Source organism: Cuculus canorus, chromosome 4 (assembly GCF_017976375.1).
Source record: "Cuculus canorus isolate bCucCan1 chromosome 4, bCucCan1.pri, whole genome shotgun sequence".
NCBI classification, from domain to species: domain Eukaryota; kingdom Metazoa; phylum Chordata; class Aves; order Cuculiformes; family Cuculidae; genus Cuculus; species Cuculus canorus.
Genome location: NC_071404.1, coordinates 14,945,486 through 14,962,906, shown reverse-complemented (window position 1 = coordinate 14,962,906; position 17,421 = coordinate 14,945,486). Strand labels below are relative to the sequence as shown.

Here is a 17,421-nt window from a genome sequence, read left to right as displayed (position 1 = left end):
AGGCCCCTGCTATGTAATTTTATGGCAAAGGCAATGCAAAAATTGAGAACCATATTCAGTGATCAGTTATTAAGTACTTCTCAATTATGTTTCACTATGGCAGCAAGAAGAGTTTAAAATCAGTAGCAATATTTTTTTCCAGGAAACTTCAGTAGTTGATTGCTGTCTAAAATGACTTCTGTAACTGCTACATAGTAAGACAGTTAAATGCTTAGCAATTATGCTATTAGGGGAGCTAAAGAAAAAAAAACACCCACAAAACAATAGGCTGAATCATCTGCTGTGTCACCTTCAACACTTGTGCTTCCCTCAAATATAATCAACAGTTAATCTCATTATGATCTGCAATATTTCCCTGCTGCTTAACAGAAGATGTTGCATTCTGCATTCCTTTCCTTCTTTGTATTGTGTCTAAATTCTAACCTATAATGAGAAAATTCTGAGAAAAACAGAATATAGTGCATTAGTCAACACTGAGTGACTTTGTTATTTAAACAAGAAAAAAATAGTAACAGGCAACGTTTCTTAGTTCTGTAAACCTGCGAGTACCAGGCTTTCAGTAATTTTACAAAAAAAACCTCTTCTTTCATCTCCTCCCTCTGAAGTCCCAAATTTGCTTAATAGTGAGGGGAAAAAAGACTTATCTGGATGTAATGCAGTTCAAATAACAGTTCTGCTACTAATAAAGTACAAATTCCCCAAATTAAAAAAAAAAAAATCCTCATTTGAATAATTGCATATGTAATTCATGAGATATTCTAATGGAAAAAGAAGTTTAAATTTTAAGCACAATTTTGAACACCAATAAACATAAAAAATGAAAACCACAACCAAGTATCTTTACACAGAAAACTTATGTAAGAAAATATAACACTTGGGCTATTTGTTGAAGAGCTTAGGATGTTTATCAGTACAAAAAGAAACAATGAAGTATATTTCTACTGAAAATCTTTCGTTATTGTCTAATATGCACATATTTAAGTTAACTAAATTGCAGGAAAGAAGATCTGCACTAGGATCAATTTACTTTCAAAGAAATGTATTCTTTTATTGTTTGTTGCCCTTATTTTGCACGGTATGCTAATGTAGGACGTTTTCAATTAAAAAAGAACAAGATGCCTGGGATGCACTATTTAAAGAATGCCTAGTGACAGAACATGTTCTTATTATCACATAGAATGTCTGCTGAAATCCTTAGGGAAATTATGAATTAAATAGTTGAAGGCATATGAAAAGAGACCATTTTTCTTCAAGCCACCAGAAGATTGGTTTATACTCTGTGATTTACTAAAATTGAATATTAATTTAAATTACAATTTAGCCATTACATCACATCTGCAATTTAGCCGTTATATCACACTCCACCTGGTCAACACCTGTTTTCTAGTTCTTACATCTGTAAAAACAAGTAAAGAGGTATCCTCCAACTTTACATGAAAGGACTGCATCTTCTGTGTTAGTTTTAATGCCTTATTGCTCCTTAATTAAGTGGCATGCTACCTTCTGAAACAGCTCTTTCATTGCTCCATGTTTAGCATACATCAAATTGAGTTGTCTTCTCTGTTTAGTCATTTAAGGTATCTTGAACCTGGGATTTCACACAGAGACAATAATATAAGAGTACTACAAACAGAAGAGCTGGTATTTGTTAGCCAATTCTATAACCACAGGAACTATGCTACTACATTCCTTTGAAGTTCTTCAGTGTGAAGAATACCAATAAGGTTATGTACTTCTACCCACTAGAAGTATTGCAGTTTGTTTCTGTGTGTTTTTTACGAAATCTTAAGGGAGCTACAAAAATACCACTGCCTTCCTTTTCTCTCATTACCTCTTCCCAAATTTCAGGACTGGTTTGGGGTACTTTGTTTACTTGGTTTCAGCTTGTACTACGAGTTATGTCTCAGTAGGACACATTTGAGTGAATTCAGCTGTGCTTAATCATGCTGGATCACTCTGAATAAATAAAATGTACTTATGGACTTTTCAAAACATCTGTAGTTTCAATGTAAATAGCTGATCAAGCCGAACTGATAAAACACCATCAAGTCTTGGAAAAATACTGAAGAATTTATTTACTGATATGTACGTTTCAGGATTTGTTATTTTTAAATTAAATTGTGCACAACAGAACTTAAGATGAGAATTTATATAATGCAGATTGAGAAGACACAGAAACCCTTTCACATATTAAATAAACTGCAAATCTGTTCATTCTTCCTGTCATTCTAACACCTGGGAATACACAGAAAAATAAATTGAAAAAGTACTTTTTTTGACACTTAACTGGACAAAAGCAACTCAGACCAAAAAGCCAGCAAGCTATCATCTTTAACTCCTCCTACACATTTTAACTGCTGTATGGTAGCAGCCTGAATGTATGCCATAATAGGAAGCAGAAATTATTTTGTTTCAATTTGAAAGTTATATATGAGATTTTTATTTTAATCGTGTTTCTACTAGCTACGAAGAATGGCCATCTCAGGTAGCATTTATTCACAACATAATTACTTGCTTTAGCAGAAAGTGAGTGGCTTAGAGGCAAAAAGAAGGAGAATAAGAAAAAGTGAAGATCTCTCGTACCTACACAGACATCATCTTAAATAATACCTTTGAGACATATCAGCAATGTGCAGGATTTGTTTCTAAATTATTTTATGCAGAATACTACTTAACTGGTCACACACAAATATTTTGCTGCATTTGTAGAAGTCCAATACGTTTATTGAACCACACTTTACTGATTTGGTGCTTTAGTAAATGAAAAATACAACACTATGCCATTTAAAGACTTAACTTCACATGCCAGAAGACTAAAAGACCCCTGGAATACACGTGCTGACAGCAGAAGTTAAAACAAACCCCTTTGAATCTAAGCATGAATAATAGTGTTGTTGAATATGCTACATACAAAAGGCACAGTTAAACTATTTTTGGATACTACTCACAGTCTCTTCTTATCTATCACTCTCTTAACTCGGATGGCTCTTTGTTCAGAATACAGCTTACACACTCCTGTCCAAGACAGCAGCAAACAAAACTTCAGGTTAGAAGAGCATGACTTCTTTCTTGGAAAATATAACCATTAATTTTTAATGAGGCAATAAATACTAAGTACGTTTTAAGTAATCTTCAATGAAGTCCAAGACAGCTGTTCTATGCTCCTTTACCTGTGCAGACTGGACACCCTTGTGTGCTGAAATGCAAAATAAAGAAATAACACAATCTTATAATTTATACTGAATTACACACAAATCTGCGTTATCAGTTGATACACATTACATCCAACAGCCTATTAACATTTTATATATTTGCATTTATTTGAAACATAGCTATATTAAAATACAGGTTCTGTAAACAGCAAATTGTTACAACAAAGCAAAAACTGAAAACAACTAAAGTTTTACAATATTCATATCACTGATTTGTTACATATTCCATATTACGTCAATTAAATTTCTAAACAAGAACAGATGTCACTAACCTCAGCATAGCAAAACAGATCTACAGACTTATCTTGCTTCAAACATTTTAAATTCTCCAGTGTGTAGACTATGTGGAAATCTTTGGGAGTTACTGTGTGAAGCATCCTTTCAATTCACAGATATAAATATTTGTTATTTTCATACTATGAAGTTCCTATGCATGACTGACTTTCAATGATTCTGAATAACGCTACATCTATGTTCAGATGGCATTTCAAAGCTGATGGAAACCTTTTGTGTATTGATAAAACACACAGATACAGCAAGTCAACTTGAAAATGACAAAACAATTTCCCTCTACAACTTCCATAAGACAGTGTTTTAAAGGTATGACCCCACACCCAAGTTGTCAAAGTACTATTACTTTACCATCATTCTGTTAAAGTTCCTTAACTATCTCAAACTTGTAAGGTAGCTGTAACTACCTTACAGCTGGGCAAGCTAGAAAGAGACAGTCATTGAATTTAGTGAGCTTTGGTTCAGGCCTCTGTGCCACAGTGCTAAATTACTAGTCAAGGAGTAAATATTTAAGAGTATCTTTTTTACACTTGCTGTTTAGTGTATTTGAACAAATAAATAAAATTCTATGCTCTGCCTTCTCCTTCCACTAACATTAAAGAAAATTAAGTACAGTACTAATCATTCAATGAGATTACACAGATGCAAACAGAAAAGCAATAGAGTTTACCAATCTTCCTCCAAAAGCATTTCAGATTCACCATCCAATATTCAGCATTTTATTAGCCAATATCAATAAATAAGAAAAAAATACTTAAGAGTTGCTCAGTTTACCTTCTGTTCTCAGCTGATGAATGGCATCAGCACATGTCCTCATAAATATCTGAGCATCTTGATCTATCTGATCACGCTCCGTATCTGTCATCCTCACATACTCGGACATAACATGGCTAAGAAACAAGACAAACTGTCATTTAAGAAATGCCCAGCATATAATCTACAAGTACACATTTGAGACCTCCTTCCCACTCGCCATCTCCACAGAAGCTTTCCTGCAACAGTGATTTTCACAGAAAAGGTAGTAAAAAAAAATACAATAACCATCACTGATAAAAACACCAAGAGATTTTTTTATATATTTTTTTTGAATAGTAAAAGACATAAAAAGCAATATATCTTACCTCATAAATAAACAAATACTGAGCAGAGGAAGAAAATACAATTAGAAAATACATCATTTCTTTCAGTACTTACTACAATGAGGCATATTTCAATTCTAAAACCATGAAAACAAGTAGAATAAAGGGATAGCTCAAATGTTGAAAGCAGCATAAATAAATGGAACTTATTTTATGTAAATGTAGGTTTTCATTATCCTAACTGCTGAGCTTCATTTTTAAAGTAGATGTACTACGGAATCTGTGAATTCAAATCCCACTAATGAAAAATAATACACATTTTTAATATCGAGTCTATTATAAGATTTATTAAAATCTGTTCCCATTGTTTATTTTAGATGATACATTATATATGCAATATTTTCTAATAGGATTAATATAACTTTTTGTTACCAAATTAATAAAAATGGAGGCCTGTTAGTAAAATATTAACACAGGGCAGATAACCACCAGAAAAGCATATTGCATAAAGGTATTAAACACTGTTCCACAGCCATAAATGACCAGCTGATAAAACTCTGGTAAAGCAGCTTATCTTACATTCATCTTGGGTTTCCTGATGACACCGTCACCAGAGCCTATTCTATTTGCTGTTAAAAACAGAAAAGAAAACTAAATCGTACCTTTAATTTAATTTAGATTTTTATTTATATATGAAAATTTCTCCACTTGAACAAGGTATGTATAAATATGTTAATGCAGTAATACAAGTAAAAATACCCTTAGAGATCTTTTACGTACTTCACTGCACCAATGCCACATCTTCCCAGTCTGCACTGCAATTCCTGCCACAGGAATGCCTACAACCAATTCACATCACCTCATCATCTCTCATCCCATACAAATCCAACAACTCCTTCCCACACCTTCAATGTACTGCCAGCATGTCTCCCAGATCTCCATACAGTTTTATATGTACTCTAACATCCCCAAGCATTATATCGATAGGTCCTCATTCCCACCGCATGTGACTGGCTGCACATGAAAAAAAGAAGCACACACAATCATACAAGCATAGAATCATTTAGACTGGAAAAGACTTAAAGTCATCAAGTTCAACCATAAACATCGTTCACCTGGCTTGAATATTAGTTTCTGCTTATTGGCCAGCCAGTATGCCAGCACATAACAACCAGCAAACAGTAAGGCAAACAATTGTACAATATTACTTCTCATTAGACTTGTTTCCAACATTGTCATGTACTTGACATCTAAAATACCAGCATTTTTTTCCCCTTTGGTTAAAACTATTATAAATGTTATAAAATTATTTTTATAACTTATAGAAAACAGAGAAAAGCAGCCATATATAGTGTTTCCATTTATATTTTACTAGCAGACTTGTTCTCCTCTGGGCAGGACAGATGGGTTTCATAAATTCGTGGCAAAAAGCCTATCACAACTTTAATCAGTGGCCTTCTAGTCTGAAATGCTCATTTGCATTCTCTAAGAAAAGAGCTTCTGAATGATGGAAGATTTGAAATTGTCTGATTTGAAAGACATCTGCTGGAAAGGCTTTCCACAGCTCGGTTAAGATGAGATATTGACAGGTTGCAACATAAGAAAACTCCTATTGTTAAATGTATTAGGACAGACCTCTCCCCTACTCCCTTTGCACAGCTTATACAGATGGGTCTTTTTAGTACTAGTCTGTCTCATAAGCAAGTTCTTAGTATGTGTAAAGCCAGAAAAACTTTTCTTACATCCATCTCTTCAAAGGTCCAGCCAGAAAGGGACCATTAAGATCACATGGGACAGGATAACACACAACATCGTTCAGCCAGCCCTGCCTGGAGAGTTACTTGAACACATTAGGGCACACAAATTCAGATGGAAAAGGAAAATGGAGTTACAGCTTTATGATGGCCCCTTGATGATGCAAATAAATCTCCACTCTTCTATTTCAGATTACAATAATAAGTTCTGGCTGGTCTACTACTGAACAGGTATAAAGTTCTTGTCTTACATGCCTAGGTTCTTGTACCCTACCCAGCTTTGTAGTACTTGTAGAGTACTATGCTTTCCATTAACTTTTTAACATTACAGGGCAAAATAAAGATTACAAAATACAAACCAGAATTTTCTTTGACATCAGATTTAGAAATACATACCAAAAAAACCTGCTTGAGGCACCCTTTCTTTTTTACTAAGAGTGTAACCAGTAGTAACATAGTGATACATTAAGGATAATTGTAATGGGGAAACAAGTTGTTCAGTTTCTTTTCATAATTGCTAATAAAATATGGTAGATCAAATTCTTTCATAGCTTCAAAAGTAGTAAAATGCAGCCTAATCCAATAAAAAAAGAAATGAACTACTCTTCCTTTTATATCTGCTTAGAGCTTACATAGCATCTGGTACTAGCGCCTTTAACAAGAGCTGGTCAAGCCACTCAGGAGCAAGGACACCCAAACCCCAACCTCTTTGTGGAGTCACGCAATTACATCCCCTTTTGTCAAAACACATATGGCATCCACTAGTACTGACAACGTACTGAAGTCCCCATTGAGATCCCGAGTAAATCTGCACACAGACATTATACTGAAAACCCATCTAATCATCATCCTCTAGCCTCACCACGAAAAGAACAATTCATTTAAAAAGAAGAGGCCAAGGAAAAATAAAAACACACAAATACACACAAAAACACTCAACCAAATGAAAAATCCAGCAGAGTCTTGTATGTCAGAGATATAAATACTCACTCACAAGTGCAATGGCAATATCATAGTGATGGGCTGATAGGTCATTAAATCAAGAAAGGTCAAGAAAACCAGTTCTTTTAGAAACAATCAGGAGAATTAGCCAAGAGACACACTGGCTAATGCATGCAGATAAAGAATGGAGAAAGGGGGAAAGAAAACTTGGTTATTTGTTATTTTTTAAGAAGGAGGGAGAAGAGTAAGATAAATACAGTGGCCATCAAGTAGGCAGACTTGAACAGTCTAGAAAAATTAGCAGGTTAAATTGCATAGAAAATGGAAACCTAAACAGAAACTGAATAAAATTCAGGTGAACTAGTAGTTGTCATATAGAAATGACATTATGAAAACTTGCAATTCTGCCCATGACAAAAGGGAAGAATGGGCAATGCAGTTAAGAGATCAACTTAGCTAATTCATGAGTTCTTCATCGAGACACAAAAAGCAGAATACACAAAGTGCAAATTAGGTCCGATTGCTACTGACAAGTCAAAAGGAACATGTATGTAGCATGTAAGGACACAATCAGAAAAGGGTGAAGTGCAGGATGAAACACAACTGACAAGAGATGCCAATGATAACAGGTCATTACTCTGCAAATATTACTAAGAAAAACACCTAAAACAGGAAATTCATCAAATGAAAGGGTGCATCCTCCTTCACTGCCAAGAACTAGTGAAGAATAAGTGAGTCCTAAATTGATCAGACGTGTAGCAACTACCTTTAATAAACAGGGTTAAGAAAAAAATAAAGCAGAGGGCTTGTAGACCACTCAGACCAGGAAAATATAGGAACAAATAAATAAACAATTTTTAAGTGCTTAGAAAAAGATAACCAGTAGCCAAGATTTACAGTGCAACTTACTTCTGGGATGGAGTAAGAGGTCTTATGAATGGATGAAAAATAATCATGGCTATATATATATATATCTTTTCTTTGGTGTGGCTTTTGCTACCATCTTGTGTGCCATTCTCATAAACTACTGGTGAATAAATAAGGACCATATGGATATAAAATTATATGAAAAGCTGAATCTGGAGTAGTTATACACTAAAACAGGAGGATACACTCAGCTGTGTTCCATGGGGGTTTGTCCTGTGTCACACCATTTAATAATTTCATTAACAACTTGGGTAGTAGGATGGAGTATACACTTATTACATTCGCAGAGGCATACAACTAAGTGAATTAAAACCATATCGAGAGTAGAAGACATCATTTCAAAACAATACTGCCAACTTGGAGAAGTGACATGAAGAATTTGAATAAGGAATGGAAAGAAGCTCTTTGTTGCAGCAGGAACAATTATCTGAACCCACAGAGAATGAGGAACAACTGATTAGAGAACAATTCTTCAGAAAGTCATCAGGGATCATACTGGATTGTAAATCAAACATAACAACAACATGTTATTGCAAGGAAAGTCATCATTACAACGGGATGCACAAATGCAGTATAATCCCTTACAAATGAGAGGTAATCTTCCTTAACTTTGGGCAAGGCCTCAGCTGGCGATCTCTTTCATTTCAATACCTCGCCGCAGCACCAACTGGGACAGTGTCCAAAGGAGAAAAAGAAGTACAATCAAAGGTTGAAAAGACCACAAACAAAAACCCCAGTCTACCGTAATTGTTGATTCTAGAACAGACCGAAGAGAAACCAAAGTAAGTCAGTGTAAAATAAATAAAATAAAAATTCTAGTAGCATGGATAAGGAATCAGGAAAAAGCAGGAGGAGGATATAGAATCTCCACGGAAAGAAATATTTAAAAGCAAGCAAAACGTGGTGGCAGAATGACCTAGAATTCTCTTTATGAATGTGTCAGTCATGCCTATTCCAGCCTATCATTTCTATGATCCTATTCGGCTGGCAAAGTACAGGGAACCACAGTTGATGGAAGAATTGCACCAGCTTTTGCAATTAGTAACTCTTCCTGCTGGTCCATGAAATATTTCCTACTTACTGATTCAGTGAAGACACCAAATCAAGTGCAAAAACTTGATTTTTTTCCAACAGCATAGTACAACAGAAAGCAAGAAGCTGAAATAAACCAGTTCTAAAACACTGATATGTACTGTTTTAGCAGAAATACACCCAATTTACCACTTGCAGCTACTGCCTTACAAGTACATACACGTATGCTGACACATACACATAATTGTATAGGTATATGCACATATGTACATGTATGTATAAACTTAGTTGTAAAGACAACAGACATTTTTTAATATCTTCACTTTAGGGATCTGGTATGTTTTAAATTACTTCGTTTCTTATTTAAGTATGAAATTTAAACATTATTTAGTACGTTATGTGCATTTTAATTTACGGCCTTTTTCCATCCAAGTGCTGACATTAATCCCAGATGAAAACTCATCTACTCAAATGACAAAGTACTCCATAACAACATATTTAAAAGTTTAAGTCTGTTGGGAAGCTTCAGCTACTGGAACAGGCAGTACAGGCATATCTGAATTACAGCTTTGAGTTTTGCAAAATATTGCTGAGAAATTCCAGAATGCTTCTACGAACAATTACTGTTTCTAAAATGTGGTATATGAGCTTTGTACAACCCAAAAAAAAAGAAGGGAAATAATTTGAAAACAATTCCTTGGATAACAGGAAAATATTACATACTCCAGGAAGAAAGTCCCCACAGATCAGCTCCATGTTTTACTATCTTAATATAACAAATAAAGGCTTGCTTCTTGTAAAAACACAATTAAGTCAGGACAAAAAAGCAGTCTGGATTGTACGGGAGCCAGTATGACTCTCTTTTACGTTTAATGGCTACTTTTCTTTTCATTGATTAAGTCAAGAGAATATTCTACACAAAACATGGGGTTAGCATTCCATGATATTTGAAAAATCATGGCAATCAGGAGAAGCCCCTGGCGACTGGAAGAAGGTTAACATTGTGCCCATTTTTTAAAAAGTTAGAAAAGATGACCTTGGGAACTACTGACCTGTAGCCTCACCTCTGTGCCTGAGAAGATCATGGAACAGATCCTTCTAGAAGCTATGTTAAAGCACATGGAGGACAGTGGGGTGATTAATGGCAACCAGCATGGCTTCACCAGGGGCAAATCACGCATGACCAACTTAGTGGCTTTCTATGATGGGGTAACCGCAGCACTGGACACGGGTAAACCGATGGATGTGATCTATTTGGACTTCTGTAAAGCCTTTGACACCGTCCCCCACAACACCCTCCTCTCTAAACTGGAGAGATACAGATTTGATGGGTGGACAAGAAACTGTCTGGAAAAAAGTAGTCAATGGCTAAAGTCTTGATGGAGATCCGTGACAAGTGGTGTCCCTCAGGGGTCTGTACTGGGACTGGTGCTGTTTAATATCTTCACCAATGATATTGACAGTGAGATTGAGGGCACCCTCAGCAAGTTTGCAGATGACACTAAGATGAGTGGTGTAGTTGCCACAATGGAAGGATGGGATGTCATTCAGAGCAACCTTCCAGTACCTGAAAGGGGCCTACAAGAAAGCTGGAGAGGGACTATTCATAAAGGCTTGTGGTGATAGGATGAGGGGGAACAGGTATAAACTGGAGAGAGGCAGATTTAGGCTTGATATAAGGAAGAATTTCTTCACCATGAGAGTGGTGAGGCACTGGCACAGGTTGCCCAGGGAAGATGTGGATGCTCTGTCCCTGGAGGTGTTCAAGGCCAGGTCGGATGGGGCCTTGGGCAGCCTAACCTAGTGGGATGTCCCTGCCCATGGCAGGGGGGTTGGAATTAGATGATCTTTTAAGATTCCTTCCAACTCAAACTACTCTATGATTCTACGACTCCACAATTTTCTATTAGGTAGTAAATACGTAACTGATCTATTCCCGCCTTTTTTTAGCTTTACCAGGGAGAAAAACACTTCAACAATAGGCATAATTACTGGGCACCAACGTTGTTTTTAAGACTGAAAGATAATTTGTTAGGAATTATTTAAAGGTATATTATTTGCAATAAACAACATATGAAATGTTGAAACACTTAACGCTACAGAAGACCACAGAAGCATGTAAAGAAGATGTCAGGAGCCACCCATTCAGCCTTTCCCATGGAAAAGGCATCATTTCTACTCAGAACCAACCCGTCACACCTGAGAATTGCCATGGAAACTGGTTAAAAGAGAGTTTACAAAAAGAACATTAAAACCTTTTAGAATCCAAAATAGTTTGGACAGATTTTTACTCCTATAACCACTTCAGTTTTTTGCACATTATCGATAATAAAATACAAATAGGACCCAAAATTTAACACTGACTGTTAGCTTTTACTGCAGTTATCTGCAGTTTCTCACTTTATGCATTCATGTGAAGCTTTCACACAGTAGAGTGATTTCAGTACTGAGTGATTTCAGTACTAAATTGGTAGCTCCACCTAGTGTTGTTCATGACCTATTCCAACAGAAAACGAAAAGCAGAGAGCTAGTAATAACACACAGCTGTGCACTACTGCATGCTGCTAGGGGAAACAGTCCATATACTGCCTGAGGAGAAGGACCTGGGGGTGTTGGCTGACAGCCGACTGAACATGAGCCAGCAGTGTGCCCAGGTGGCCAAGATGGCCAATGGCATCTTGGCTTGTATCAGAAACGGCGTGACCAGCAGGTCCAGGGAGGTTACTCTCCCTCTGTACTCGGCACTGGTGAGACCCGCACCTCAAATCCTGCGTTCAGTTCTGGGTTCCTCGCTACAAGAAGGATGTTGAGGCTCTGGAGAGTGTCCAGAGAAGAGCAATGAAGCTGGTGAGGGGGCTGGAGAAAAGTCTTATGAGGAGCGGCTGAGAGAGCTGGTGTTGTTTAGCCTGGAGAAGAGGAGGCTGAGGGGAGACCTTATTGCTCTCTACAACTACCTGAAAGGAGGTTGTGGAGAGGAGGGTGCTGGCATCTTCTCCCAAGTGACACGGGAGCGGACAAGGGGGAATGGCCTCAAGCTCTGCCAGGGGAGGTTCAGGCTGGACATCAGGAATAAAATTTTCATGGAAAGGGTCACTGGGCACTGGCAGAGGCTGCCTGGGGAGGTGGTGGAGTCATCTTCCCTGGAGGTGTTTAAAGGACAGGTGGATGAGGTGCTGAGAGGCATGGTTTAGGGATTGTTAGGAATGGTTGGACTCAATGATCCAGTAGGTCCATTCCAACCCAGAGATTCTATGATTCTATACCTTAAACACAGAATTGACAACCACACTTGTGAGCTTCATTTTCACTGGCACTGATTTTAAATATCTCTCAAGGCCTTAAACTTATAAAACATGCCAAAATAAATCCTTTTTTGTTTCATTTTTGAAACCACAAAATACTGCTTTTAAAAATTTCAGGGAAACAAAAGTATTCTGGTAACTTACTTAGGGATGCATTTTGACACCACTGATTGTATGGTGTTGCTAATGCTGTGTCAGCCTAGGAAAGTTGTTTCTCAGAAGCACCGTTCCTCCAGCGTGGACAGAGCCTAAGGAATAGCATGTAGCTTATCTGTTCTTGTTGTGTTCCTGGGGAATGGAATCTGTCTGGATAATGCTCCTGTATTTGGTACCTGTGGAGCCCTCTGGAGAAAGGTATTAAATTGACTTGCGACTCAGTATCTTCAGCACAAGATGACTTTAGAATATGTTTTCTCTACCTTGATTGCAGCAACAGCTTAGTTTTTGTCAGGGTTGTGGCAGAATTGGAATGCAGACAGAGCTGACTCACCCCATGCGATACTGCAGTTACGCTGAGAGACTGGAGAAATGCAACACAGGAAACTGTGACATTTCCATCTTTAAAATGGAAAGATTACCTAAACTGTTTCATTCGGATATACCCTTGCCTATCCCAGATCCTCAACCAAATGGGTTGTGCGCATCTCAGATTACTGCGAAAAAAAGACGACATTCACTTGTTCTAAATGATATCACTCTCATTCGACTCAAGAGGGGGACTGCTGCAATAATCCACTTTTATCACCTCAAAACAGCTTGCTGACATTCTCTTTAAAGCGGTTGCACCCTACAATCTGGAAACTTCACTCGGTAGAAATTTACCGACTTCTTTATAAAGGGTGAATCCCAGTTCTTCAATGCATTTCAGTTTGGATGGATTAATTCTGCATTGCACCTACAGTACATTTTTCAATTTTACATATAGTTGGGATTTTAAAAGTTTTGATTTTGAACCACCATCTCAAAATAAAATGGATTCCCAGAACCCTGGAGAACACTTTTCCCTATGCATAACCAGCGTGGTAGATCATACCAATTTAAACTATAGCGTGATGAAGCTATGGCAATTTAGTGAGTGTTTCCTAATGACTGACGAGAGTCAAAAGTTTCTCTGCACAAAAATAACTACATGAAGTAGTTTAGAAGTCTAAAGCTTTTGTTACAGAAAAGTAAAAATCCCGTGCTGCTGTCCCCTGACACCATGTTCTCAATGGTGTCTTTCATCTGGAATTCGCACTCCAGTGTCTGAATATTTCACACTGTTCTCTTCCAGTATCTGCTGATGCTACTGATTGTATATGATGTCTGACAAAAACATAAGACTAAACCTAAAGCTCGAGAACCAAGAGTGGGAGAGACAAATAGACGATTACAGAACATGTTCTAACTTGTGTTAAAAGGTGCAACTCTATCATTTCACTAACGAGAAGTAGACACATGTTCAAATATAGACATTTTCTTACCATTGGTTGGAAAATGCAGGTATGCAAGATTGAACAGTAAGTTAACATCAAGTTTCTTGTGAAACTGAAGAAATTCATGGCAGAAACTTTTCAATTATTGACTGAGACTTACACTAAAGAGATCCCAAAGATCAAGCTGGTGCTCAAAGGAATCCATTTTTTGTCAGCAGATGATGTGAAAGCAAAAACAACAGAGATCCTCAGCAGCCTTTCAGAAAATAATCTACAGAATTGCTTTGAATGTTGGCACCATTGTATGCAGCTGTGCGTCAACTCAAAAGGAACTATTTTGAAGGTGATTGTAGCCGATTATCTTAATTTGCTAAGCAAAAATAGTTACAGGCACAGTCTCGGGTTTGGGTTTTTTTTGTTGGACCTTCTACTTAGTGCTAACAGGCAGGTCTAGTGTCACAGAATGAAAAGGAAATCTGGGTCACTGAATCTAGTCTGCTCTGCTGTCTCAGGAACCACTTCAGAAATCTACTCTTTAGGATCTTAAAAGGTGTTGGACTTGGACCGCCAGGTTGTTTTGTTTTAGAACTCACTCCTAAGAACCAAAAATCATCAAATTCTGAGCCCTGTTTTATTTAGTACCCTTTTCTTCTTGTGACAGCACTATTCTTCATCTGAAGTAGCATATAGTAACCGAACTAATAAGTAATCTACGTTTTGTTTCTAGTCATTACATCTATAGATTTCCAAGCAGTTCACTTTATAAAATTTGAAAACCAATAAATCTATTAAACACAATGCACACTTACCTGTAAGCATTAATGTAATCCTTTCTGTGTTGCAGAAGAAAATCTTTCAGCTTTCCAATATGAGAAATCTAAATGAATAGAGATCACAATTACACTTCAATCACATAACTGATTACTTTTGTTTAAAGTTCAGTATTCCACACAACCAACATGAATTAGTAATATTATTTATTCTGTAATTAAACAGAATTATAAAATATACTCTTTTATAGTAGAATTTTCACATCTTGCAAGCAGTGAATACCTAAATATCACCTAAAAAAGATGTTTTATGAGAGCAGAACTCAGAAAGAAGTAGCAAAAATACATCTTCTGTCCAAATGCCATGAAGTAAATACTACTAAATACTAAATATAAATAAAATACTAAATATTAAAAATATTAATTATGCAGATAACAACACAAAACATTATCTAAACTGGGAACCAAGAGTAGCGTACGTTTTAGAAAAAATCATTTGCAAAGATAATGCAAGAAAGTTTTAAACATTATATGAGGTATGATACAAAAAGGCATCAGAAGCTGTTCGAGTCTTAAATCCTACTTTCATGCAAATGTTCCTTGTAATTAAACAAACAAAAAACTCAAAGAAGACAGAATAGTTTGGATAAATAGAAGATTAATTTCCTCTATTATTTTTATTCAAAAGATCAGCAGCTCTTTGAAAAAAGTAAGAGGAGAAAACATATACTTAGTAAGACCACAGTGATTTGTACAACTAAAAATAGGTGCTTCCTTGTGCAAATAAACACACACACATTTCCTTATTATTATTTGCTCTGCCCCATTTTTACTACAACTCATTGTATTGGAAAACAACTTTCCCAGTTTTCATGCATAATGTTTTCCATGTGGTTAACAGCACAGGAAATTTCACTCCATTTATAGCAAACAGTTCTGTTAGTACCTCCAGTAGATGCGGAGTTTCCTAAAGCTTGTTAGCATCATCATGAGCAGTAAGGGAAACACTGAATTCACTACAAGATCAACGAGGCACAAAGAATAAGCTAAACCATTCTACAGATGTTCATTCTCATTGTCACTGAAAGTTATTTTTTGTGTACTAATCTCTTTCTCAGCTCAGACTCGGTATATCATGAAATTTGCTGAATAGGTAAATTAGCCTTGACTATGAAAACAAAACATTTAAAACAGTCATACAGTGTTTCAGTAGAACAATAATGCTTAACAGGCAGAAAGAAAGTACCACAGGGGACAAAGAGTAGAAATGTAAAATAAGAAACACGTTTCAAAACATTCACATTAATGAGAACAAACACTAAACTAGATAAGACGTTAGCAAAATTTTTATAAGCAATAGATCTTAATATTATTGCAATAGCTACAATTTAGGAGTGATTAACAAGCAGAAAGAATCAGAATGACAAGCAAGAACACTGTCTTACAGTAATTAATTCATCTAGTCACAAAGAGCATTCTATTTAGGCTAAAATTGTCATCGTGTGTTTGAATTGCACTGACCCCACTTTGCCTCTCCTTCATTTGTAAAGCTATTTCCATGAATTTAGAATGACACCATTATGCCTACACTCACATCAAGCTCTTAGTTCCCAAGATTTGCATCAGAAGTGAGACTTCTTGTTCTACTTTCCCTCAAATACTAACAGCATCTTCTGTAATCCTGAACTGCTGCTATGTCTCTTTTGCCTCTTCTCACCATGTACTATTGGCACAGTTTTGAATTTAATTTGTCATTACCATATCAATAAAAATTAAACAATTTTTAAGAAAAAGTTCTCACTGCCATTAAAGAGAAAGAGAATTTTATATAAAGAAAAAAAAAAAAAGATTTTTTTGTTCTGGTACAATGCTTACACTTCCACAGCCACAGTCTCCCCAGTTATACAAACATAAATCTTGAAGATACCACCAGGGTCATCAACCTACAATTATTCTGGGTTTATCAGAGGCACACCGTACACTCTTTACAAGCTATGAAGCTCAAGCCTAAAGGTAATAAAGCACCTCTCTATTCCAAATGAATGGCTTTATTAGAATCCCACTGCTCTTACTGTGAATAAGAGCCAACAAATTTCCAGATCTACTGATTACCAACTTGTATCCATCTGTTCTTGCTTCAAAACGGCCTCTTCCCTTAAAAGCTTTGCTTCCCTGCCTGCATCCAAGTTTACCATCAATAATCCTATCTGTCTCTAAAATTCTGTAGCCCCAGACAAATGACACCAAGCTTTTGCTTTCTTCTTACAAGACAGTTCTGAAGTTGCCTAACCCATAACTTCCCTTTGCATTTCCTCCAGGTTCCAATCCATCCTTTTTTCCAATGCAGGTGATTAGAAGGGCATTTACTGCCATTAGTTACTTTGTAACTAAGCTGGAAATATACTTTCTTCCACCATTTTCATTGACTAATTTCTCCCTCGATCTTTGTTTCAGTCTCTTATTCTACTGCTGAATTTCTTTCTTCTCCCCACAAGTCATTCAGAAGTTGCTATAACATATCATGATGCTCCCTCTCCTTCCTCTCATCAGTAAATTTCACTGATTCACTTTACTTTCTCCTTTCCCCAAAATCAGAACAGTACTAAATAAGAAGGGTTTTAAAATCAATCCCAGAGTAATCCCAATATTAACCTCCCTTCAAGTCCAACACTTCTTTCAGCATAGACGCATTGCTGC

At 36.5% G+C, this 17,421-nt stretch overlaps 1 protein-coding gene across 3 annotated transcripts in view; it reads right to left on the bottom strand.

The window, feature by feature from the left end:
• Window positions 1-17,421, bottom strand: part of STX18 (syntaxin 18) — a 66,274-nt gene that overhangs the window by 18,656 nt on the left and 30,197 nt on the right. For 2 of the 3 annotated variants that reach the window (XM_054064567.1, XM_054064569.1), the window contains exons 2-5: window positions 14,764-14,831; window positions 4,278-4,393; window positions 3,119-3,196; window positions 2,949-3,015 (exon numbers count right to left, since the gene is read on the bottom strand). In XM_054064567.1, coding sequence (XP_053920542.1) covers window positions 2,949-3,015; window positions 3,119-3,196; window positions 4,278-4,393; window positions 14,764-14,831 — 329 coding nt within the window. The remainder of the gene's footprint in view (window positions 1-2,948; window positions 3,016-3,118; window positions 3,197-4,277; window positions 4,394-14,763; window positions 14,832-17,421) is intronic. The other variant, XM_054064568.1, reaches the window with a different exon arrangement.